The sequence below is a fragment of the Dunckerocampus dactyliophorus genome, chromosome 20, assembly GCF_027744805.1.
Source record: "Dunckerocampus dactyliophorus isolate RoL2022-P2 chromosome 20, RoL_Ddac_1.1, whole genome shotgun sequence".
NCBI classification, from domain to species: domain Eukaryota; kingdom Metazoa; phylum Chordata; class Actinopteri; order Syngnathiformes; family Syngnathidae; genus Dunckerocampus; species Dunckerocampus dactyliophorus.
Genome location: NC_072838.1, coordinates 19,371,839 through 19,381,254, shown reverse-complemented (window position 1 = coordinate 19,381,254; position 9,416 = coordinate 19,371,839). Strand labels below are relative to the sequence as shown.

The 9,416-nt window shown below is 40.0% G+C and overlaps 1 protein-coding gene across 8 annotated transcripts; it reads left to right on the top strand.

The window, feature by feature from the left end:
- The first annotated feature begins 1,076 nt into the window (after positions 1 to 1,076).
- LOC129173006 (neurofilament heavy polypeptide-like) lies at positions 1,077 to 7,346 on the top strand. Of its 8 annotated transcripts, none has more exons than XR_008567143.1 (13): positions 1,080 to 1,161; positions 1,692 to 1,753; positions 4,086 to 4,118; positions 4,193 to 4,228; positions 4,719 to 4,751; positions 4,839 to 4,868; positions 4,937 to 4,978; positions 5,190 to 5,675; positions 5,772 to 6,146; positions 6,286 to 6,329; positions 6,440 to 6,485; positions 6,718 to 6,755; positions 6,978 to 7,120. XR_008567143.1 is itself a non-coding variant. In XM_054763406.1 (12 exons), exons 1-11 carry the CDS (start codon positions 1,124 to 1,126, stop codon positions 6,443 to 6,445), a joined length of 1,185 nt encoding a protein of 394 aa, XP_054619381.1. In that variant the 5' UTR covers positions 1,080 to 1,123; the 3' UTR covers positions 6,446 to 6,473; positions 6,978 to 7,141. The 8 variants fall into 8 exon arrangements, 5 of the variants coding, with proteins under 5 accessions (XP_054619377.1, XP_054619378.1, XP_054619380.1 ...); XR_008567142.1 differs by having other exon boundaries at positions 6,715 to 6,755; XR_008567141.1 differs by having other exon boundaries at positions 6,440 to 6,473; positions 6,715 to 6,755; positions 6,978 to 7,119.
- The last annotated feature ends 2,070 nt before the right edge of the window (positions 7,347 to 9,416 follow it).

The window sequence follows — 9,416 nt, the reverse complement described above, 5'->3', positions numbered from 1 at the left end:
GGGATAGGCTCCAGCATTCCCCCGCGACCCCAATGAGGAGAAGCGGCATAGAAAATAGATGGACTACACATATGCAGGCATGCAAGGACAAACCTGACCTGAGAGTTTGCTCAGTGGCACCACAGAAGGACTCAGGAAGCAGAGTTGCTGCTATTTTTTTAATTTTTGTCCATAATTGGACTCAAACTCTGATTCAAGTCCTTAGAGCTTCAGCTTCCCCACTGATGGATCACACACACGAGGATTCATCCTAGGACACACACACACACACACCGCCATACATTCCTCTGAAAATACTTCCACTTCTCTTGGCATCTCTTCTTTCACTCCATTTTCCAAATGATGGAAATGAAAGTTGAAGAAGAAAATGAAGAAGTTTTCAGCCACACACCATCTTAAACATAAAAACATTACAAATGTCTTCCACCGATCTATGGTTTTCAGGATAGACTGCTCCACCAAGGTTTCTGGGACTGGCCCAAGGAGGATACGTTTTGACCTGGGTCATTTTGCTGGAGGTTTTTCCAAATCTCAGAGAGTTCCAAACGTTGGGGCTCATTTGTCCATAAAAGGTGTAGCTCATGTTCATGCTCAGGCTGCAGGTCGTTCTTCAGGCTTTGAGGAATGTGGTCGGCGCAGTTGTTGTTCAGGTTTTAGTAAAACTCATCCATCAGTCAGACACAGCAGACGCTACCCATGATGTCATCCATGACAAAGCTTTGAGGTGTTGGAGCGTGGAAAGACTGATATAGAATTTGGCAGATATGGGAATAATACATACACTGCATTCTTCTCCTTTGTGGCAGCACAAACCAGAAGCAAATAGTTGGAGGGACATAGAAAACCTTTTTGGCAGCGCCGATCCGGTAGTCCAGTGCTTCCCGCCTTCAGGATTCCATCAAACTTCTTTTGTTCTCAAGTCCACCAGCAGATCTTTAGTCCTGCTGCACTGGATTTGACCTAAAGCTGCTGCCTAGTTGGAAGTCATTAGCATGAAGTTCAAGTCATTTGGGATGGCCAGGTGACTGGGGGGAGGAGAAGGAGGAGGCGGGAGTAAGGGGTTGACTATAAAAACGTCTTCTGGCGCTCATCTGACTTCAGATGTTGAGCTTTGATCACGCAGATGTTTGCTGTGTTGACTTTTGCAAAAATGTTCCCACGGTGAGTCCATTGACGTTTTGGCTTCTTTCATTGATGTTTTCATTCAAACTCTGTATTAGACTTTGTGTACAGTCTGTTGTTTTTTTTTTTGTTGACCATCAAAATGTCAAATTGTGTGGTGGACATTTATTTATTCTATCTGATGATCAAATGTTGTAGCTGTGTCTCATTTAGTCATCTTAAATGAAGAATGTGCCATTTGTGTGGTAAAACTACAAACATGAGACTCTTCTGGCTTGTTTCTTGTGGTTGGAGAAGAATAGAGGCTTTGTTTTCTTTCACAAGATGAAACTTTGAGCCATCAAGATCACCTGGTTTGTCTCATTGTTGACTTTGTCCAACAAAAAAAGACAAAAGCCAACATGTCCACTTCTTTCTTTGGGACACTGTGACTGATGGCTGGCTGAATTTTCTTTTAGAAATAAACACTGACTGCTTGTTCATTGTGTGTGTGTGTGTGTGTGTGTGCGCACACGCTTGTGAAAGACAGTTGTTCATTGTGTGTTTGTGTGTGTGTGTGTGTCTTTCAGGTGTTTTACACTGTTCCTGCTCTTCGCTCTTGTCACACTGTGTCTGGCAGCTCCACTTCCTGGTATGCTTGCGCCAATGACATATTTACATTTACATTTTTATTTCTATTTGCACATTTGGTGTGAAGAAAATGACTGAATGACTTTGGGAACACATATAAATCACATAACTCATAAATCATATAACTCACATAAATGACATAAATACACACTTCTTTTAGGCTTTCCCCCAACGTTAAGTTGGTTTGAAGGCATTTTTTTACATCTAAAAAACATTTGTGGATGCCAGTAGTTTTCACTTATGTTCAGGCATGCCCCCCCAGGGGTTAGGGTTAGGGTTAGGTATTCATTCCACCCCCCATTTGAAATACTATTGAGAAAGTGATATTTATTTATGTGTACTGTTCAGACTGGACTCCAAAGTGAAAGCAGGAAAATGCAACAAAATTGAAAGCAGTTTTAAGTAAAAAAAAAAACAACAACAACAACAACAAAAAAAGACAAAAACACCCCAATGCAATGTGTCTCTCTTAGCAAAAACTGCAATTAAATAAAAGTCATAATCAATCACAAGATATAAATAATCTGACATTTTGAGAATAAAGTCATACATTTATAAGAATAAAGTGGTATTATTAAGAGAATAAAGTGGTAATATTAGGAGAATATTTAGTAATATTAGCAGAATAAAGTTGTAAATTGCTGAGAATAAATTTGTAATATAGGAGAATAAAGTGGCAAATTTAAGAGAATAAAGTGGTAAATTTAGCAGAATAAGGTGGTAAATGTAGGAGAATAAAGTGTTAATATTAGAAGAATAATGTGGTACATTTAGGACAATAAAGTGGGAAATTTAGCAGAATAAAGTGTTAGTATTAGGATAATAAAGTGGTAATATTAGGAGAATAAAGTGGTAATATTAAGAGAATAAAAGTGTTAATATTAGGAGAATAAAGTGGTAAACTTAGGAGAATAAAGTGGTAATATTAGGTGTCATGGTGTCATACGTTGTCAGAGGGAAAATAGAGCATAACTCTTTAAAGAAGGAAGGAAACTTTCCTCTTGCTTCAGGCAAGCTTTTATTTATAACGTGGCAGCAAAGCAGAGCAGTTGATCATTTACCCCGCCCCCTCCACATGCCCAAGGCAGGTCACATAAGTTCCCCCTTTTCATAGCTCTCAGGCAATGCCTATAAAATAAAGTTACGAGTTTTTTTTCTCACAAATGTGCAGCTTTATTCTTGTAAATTTACGACTTTATTCTCATAAACGTACAACTTTATTCTTGTACATTTACGACTTTATTCTCAGAAATTTACAACTTTATTCTCGAAATCTATTATTATTTTAATACTCCGTCATAACAGACATTGCCTGAGACAGCTATGAAAATGGGGGACTTAGGTGACCTTTGGCCTTGGGCAAAGGAAATATTACAACTTCTTTCTTGTAAATTTATGACTTTATTCTCAAAATCTCGGATTCTTTTTTTTTCCAATGTGGCCCTAATCACTCCATTGTAGTCTGAATATTTGCAGAAAAAAAATGGAGAAATACTGTGAAGTTGACATCGTGTGTCAATGCAGACGTCAGCTCATTTGCATGTCCAATTGTGTGTAGAATGCACTGTTTACCTTTAATGAAGTGTAATGTTTTGTGGGAGTTAGGGTTAGGGTTAGGGTTAGGAAGGGTTAGGGTTAGGGTTAGGGTTAGGGTTAGGAGGGTTAGGGTTAGGGTTAGGGTTAGGGAAAGTACATATTTTGGATGCGATGTAAAATGTGTCTGGTGCACAACGAGATACTTGGGAAATCATGGCAGCTGAAACATTTTGTATTACTTTTTTAACTGTCTTTGTCACAAACCTTTTCATGCCACAAAATGAGGATGCAGAAACGGGCTGCAATTGACATCAGATGGTGTTTTATACACCACAGGCACCAAGAAAGTATTCCACACTGTTTATTTGATATGTTTGCAATATATTTTCAGATGGCTGTGTTATGTGTGTGGTGACCCTGTAAAAATCAGTGCAGCGTGGCTAGGACACCTGTGAATACTCTCATTGGCTGCTAACCCTTTCATTTATGTTTGCTAGCTTGTTACTCCTCACCACACACACTTGCATGTCAATTTATCAAGCCTGGCAAAATTATCGAGTTCCTTTTTATTTATCGTGCGGTTAATCAATTTATTGATTATCGTGACACAAGCGTATTCAAAAGTCAAATTGCATGACGAGTACAATAAATGTGTGAAGAAGCACTGCATTTTGCCAAGTCTACAACAAAACTTTGCTCTGCTTAAAATTTGTTGAATTTTCATGGAAAAAAACAAACATGTAAAAATGATTTGGTTATTGATTAAAAAAAGGATGATTGCATGTTTTATGTTGCAGACAGAAGTGCAGCGCTGCTTGCTCATCTTAATGGTAAAACACAGCAAACATCAAGACATTTGTGCTTCTTTGTGGCGCTGTGGTTTTGAGTATGGTTTGTCTTGTAGGAAAAGCGACAACACAACCTGTGACATCTCGACCAGGTAGGCACGGTTGCACTCGAGGCTGATGGTGGCCCCATCATGCGTCTGTTTCTTTCTGTTGACTTATTAGCTGTTGACGAAGTGCTGCTTGTGGGGAATTTGGAGAGCGGGGCCAGAGCACAACGAAGAGAAAACAAATTAATTGGATGCTTGTCATGCACTTTTCACAAAGCTATACTTAAAGTGTTTTTACCACGTCACACTGGTGATACAGAGGTGGATCGTTTTGTTTACTGGCCAGGGGTTGAAGACAAGGGATAGAAATACCTCTTCATGTTTATGTCCATCTTCACAGCTGTACGTCAGAGATGCTTGTTAATCATAGTAGACGACAACTACCACATCACTTCAACCCTAACCCCATACACACACACCTACTGCATTCTTTTCATATTCTCACTGCACATGAAAAGCAACATCAAATGATTGAAAACCTACCATAACTACAGGTAGTCTAATGTGCTTTCCCTCTTTCATTTCTTTATGTTAGCGCCTGAGTCATACGACACATCACATTCCCCGGGTAAGAGAGTGTGCATGTGTGTGTGTGCGTGCATCACCCTTCAGGGATCACAACTAGCATAATAAAAAAAATCAAGTGTGTCCACAGATGTTGATGATTCCCAAGAAGAAGGCGAAGGTAACATGTGAGCTTGTCAACATGTTTTTCGATTGATCGCTTGAGTCATCAATTGTTTTCTTTATCAGCACAACCAAATGTTCAGGACAACAACCAAAGAGAACTTGAAGGTCTGATTCTTAAATCGTACCCATACAATCTCTGTTGTGTTGTGTGACTTGACAAAGTGTCATGTTCATGCTCACAGGTGCAAATCAAGTAGTCTGTCTCATTCAGTCAGGCTATGAAGACTTCAGACATTACTTCAGGATTGTAACGAAAAACAGATGTTCTCATTTCCTACAGCAGCACACAATTAAACCTAAAAACATTTTTCGACAGTTCCAGAATATGCAGAATCACCAGAGTCTGTGGAAACAGCAGAATCCGCTGACTCACCAGAGTCAGCAAAATCACCAGAGTCTGCGGAAACCCCAGAGTCAGCAAAATCACCAGAGTCTGCGGAATCACCAGAGTCAGCAAAATCACCAGAGTCTGCAGAATCACCAGAGTCAGCAAAATCACCAGAGTCTGTGGAATCACCAGAGTCAGCAAAATCACCAGAGTCTGTGGAATCACCAGAGTCAGCAAAATCACCAGAGTCTGTGGAATCACCAGAGTCAGCAAAATCACCAGAGTTTGCGGAATCACCAGAGTCTGCGGAATCACCAGAGTTTGCAGAATCACCAGAGTCTGCGGAATCACCAGAGTCTGCGGAATCACAAGAGTCTGCAGAAACTCCAAAGACCGTAGACTCCGGAATCATCCCAGAATCATCCGAGTCGCTGGAATTGCCTAAACCCCTAGCGTCAGCTGAGTTCCCATCAGGTTAGCTTCTATTTTATCATAACGTTGACACTCTCACCGTAAACCAGCTTGTGACATGATGTCAAAGTTGAAAATTCTGGCACTATCTGTTATCAGAGTCGAGTTCTGAGGCGGATGAGGACAACAAGACAAGCAGCGAATATGAGCCCGAGTCTGATGCAACCACAGCAGACATGGCTGATAATGGTGATGACAATGACATGCTTGATTTAGAGGAGGGTGGCGAGGTGGGGCTTGAGGTGGTAGATGAGGACGAGATACAGGTGGAAGACGGAAGAGCGATACCAGAAATAGATTTGTCTGAGGAGTCAGACCTGATGGAAGGGGCCTCGGAGGTGATCATAGAGGGAGAAGAAACCTCCTCTAAGGATGGTAATGCTGACAGCAGCAGAGGCACCATGGAGGAAAACATGGAGGAGCAGAAGGTTCAAGAACCTGAAGAGAGCTCCCAAGTCTTTGACTCCACTGAAGGTGACAAATAAATAAGAAATATGAGTTCAACATCAAAGTTATTTGGACTTGTTGAGGAATTACATCTTATATTGACAAGTTTCTATTTATTTGCATGAACTCACTTTCTGACCGTATTTGTTGCTCTCTTTTTTTGCAGCAACTCTTATTAACCAAGCAGACTCTACCCCCCCGCCGCAGATGGTAACGCTTTCCTTCACATTTTATCTCTAAACTACCAAATCAATTTCAAATCAAAAAGAACATCTGACAAGGAAGTCAGAGTGAAGTATTTCTTGTATTTCCTTTTCCAGAAGTGAAGTAGAAGTTGATTGTGTGATTAAGCAGGTAATGCTCCAGGTGAAGATAAGTACATAATATACCAGTTCTGTTCAAAGCTCATTTCTAAACAGTAAATGGTATATTTCCATCAAAGCGTTCTCACTGTTGACTTTTATTTCAAATCCATTATGGTGGTGACAAAATTAAATAAAAATGTTAAACAAAACAAATGCCCAGGAACCTTTGGCAATTGTAGTTCCTGAAACTAAACGGTTCCTCTGGCCCATTGTGTTTTGTGTTTGTATAGCAGTGAGGTCCCAGGAACATTGATGTCAATCAGACTGAAAGGTGCTTTAAAAGAGTCTACTAACTTACTAAACATCTATGCACATTTACATAATAATCATTTCATCAAAATCTCCCTCCATCCCCAAGCCTCATCCTATTCAGTGTCCCAGCTGACCAACCCCCCATGACAATTCCAAGTCTTCGATGATTGCCGTTAGCTTTTCTTTCCTGTCTGTACAGTCAAAGATTGAGTTTTTACGTTTGGCTTTTCTGTGCTTTCAGACACAAGTGTGGGACGGCCTCAGTGGAATAAAGTGCCCTGACAACAGCATTGCCTTTTTGCTTGGTTTTATTTGGTGTGTTTGATGAATCAACATGTACATACAGTATATTCTGTGCTTACTGGTCATAGGGAAAGTCACATATGCAAAGAAACTGATAATCAAATAAACTTTCATTCCCCGATTGTTTGGATTCATTGTTTATTATGGACATGAACACCTGCTTCTAAATGTGGAGTTGCAGTCTGGTTAGTTGATTCGGGAACAACCAAAACCAGGCCCGCATACTCACTTCTTTTCAAGGCTCTCCTCTTTGAGATTCCATTTAAGATTTGGTTCTTAAGTTCAACTCGGAATGAAAAGTGTACCAAAGTGCATCGGGCGTCATCCAAAAATAATTAATTTTTTTTTTTTTAGAAGATGTGTTCTTCTTGGGGAAAAGTCACATGGATGAGGTTTGGAAGTGGTTTTCAGTTCATTGTCTTATTAATAACAAGCATGTGCAAAATTCTCCAAATTTCTGTTCATATAAAAGGGTTTCCTTTTATGCTCATTATTAATAGAATAGAATCTTTATTGCCAGTGTCATTGTAAACAGTGAAATGATGTGCCATCCATCAGTGCAATACAATTAAAAATAAATAAATTATATTTCACATGATGACATAGTGGTTAACCCTAACCCACACAGTCAGGAGATCTGGAAGATCTGGGTTTGAATCTCTGTCTGGCATTTCTGTGTGGAGTTTGCATGTTCTCTCCTTGTGTGTGTGTTTTCTCTCCGGGTACTCCGGGTTCCTCCCATATTCCAAAAACATGCATGTTAGGTTCATTGGCAACTCTAAATTGTCCACAGGTATGAATGTGAGTGTGAATTCTTGTTTGTCTATATGTGCCCTGCCATTGGCTAGCGACCAGTCCCGAGTGTACCCCGCCTTTCGCCCAAAGACAGCTGGGATAGGCTCCAGCATACCTCCGCGACCCTAGTGGCATAGAAAATGAATGGTAAATTAACATTTGGCGTAAAGAATTTTTGCGTTAGAGTTGCGTCACAGCAAGAAGGTGGAGGAGTGTCAGCCTTTTCCTTACCTTTCCTGAGTCCAATTTAACAGCAAATGAAATTTGCATGTGACAGTTGATGTTTCAGTTAGCGTTTTTAAGTTTTATAAGAAAAATAGAACTTCAGGTTGCTTAGGTCCGTAGAGCACCTGAAACTAAATGCAGGTGTGGAGGAGGGGGCTGAGTCAGATTACTAAAGGCTGCAGCTCGCCCACATGGAAGAGCAACTCTGGTGAAGAAGATGAAGTTTCACTAAAAGCATGACTGAGGAAGCTTGGTGGTCTCACATGGGCACTGATTTACACACACGTATGCACACACACACACACACACATTTTTGTACCCTAAAAAATGGCCTCCTATCATAGTAACTGCTCCAAACCCAAGTGGCCTGCTGCACTTCTATTCTGAAAGGGCTCCACCATGGAAATCAAAAGACAGGTCAGCCATCAGCAGCATAAAGATGAATCGGGTGTGGGTAGAGTCCACAGGAAGAATTGGTGGCATGTAAAGTTTTTTCTGCATCGTAGTCGTGCAACTTATCCATGTGTATGACTTTCTCATTTCTTCCTTTCACCTCGTCCTTGCTCACAAATGTTCATGCTGTGTGTAAATGCACAGAAGAGAGCTTTATCATGTAGTTAAGTTAGCAGTGTGAATCACCTCAATGAATCTTAGTGTGTCATTTCAGCTCATATTTACATTTGTGTACCAGTTTTCATGATTATATTTGTGTGTAACATCAGTTGCATTGTTTTACTGATTATTCTTTGTTGTTGCAGACCACAGCAAAACATAAAGATTGTCACCACTTACTGTATATCATAAATGAATGAATAAATCCACCAAACAGATAACACAGCTGCCGGGTTCTTGAACTTGGACACACTCATTGGCTGCTGTCAACCAGTTAATTCCAGGAGACATACTGTATTAGCCCTCTCTGTTTTATGGGTTAGGGTTAGGCTTTAGCCTTTATGTCCTACCATTGCCTCTATGCTTGCTAAATATATAAAACACTTTGATGTTATGCTGGTACGTGTGAGGTTGTGTTAAATACGCACCATGTTTAGTCTTGTTTTCACTGTTGCACTTTAAAATAGATGCTGGTTTCTTGTATTTTTTATTTAAAGGAAACAATAATAAACTCTCCAAATCAGTTTGATTTATTGTTGTTTTCCTTATATGATCGTTTTTCTTAACAGTTAACTTAAGACGTTTGATGGGAAGTGCAGCCTGTTTTGCTCATCAGGTGGGATAGATTGTGGCATCTTACTGGACCATCTAAGGTTTAAGATTTTCTTCATCATAGACTGCCAAACCACAGAGCTGGTTTGCATAGCAGCACATTCATGAGTGGGAAGTATTTTGGTAGATTTGA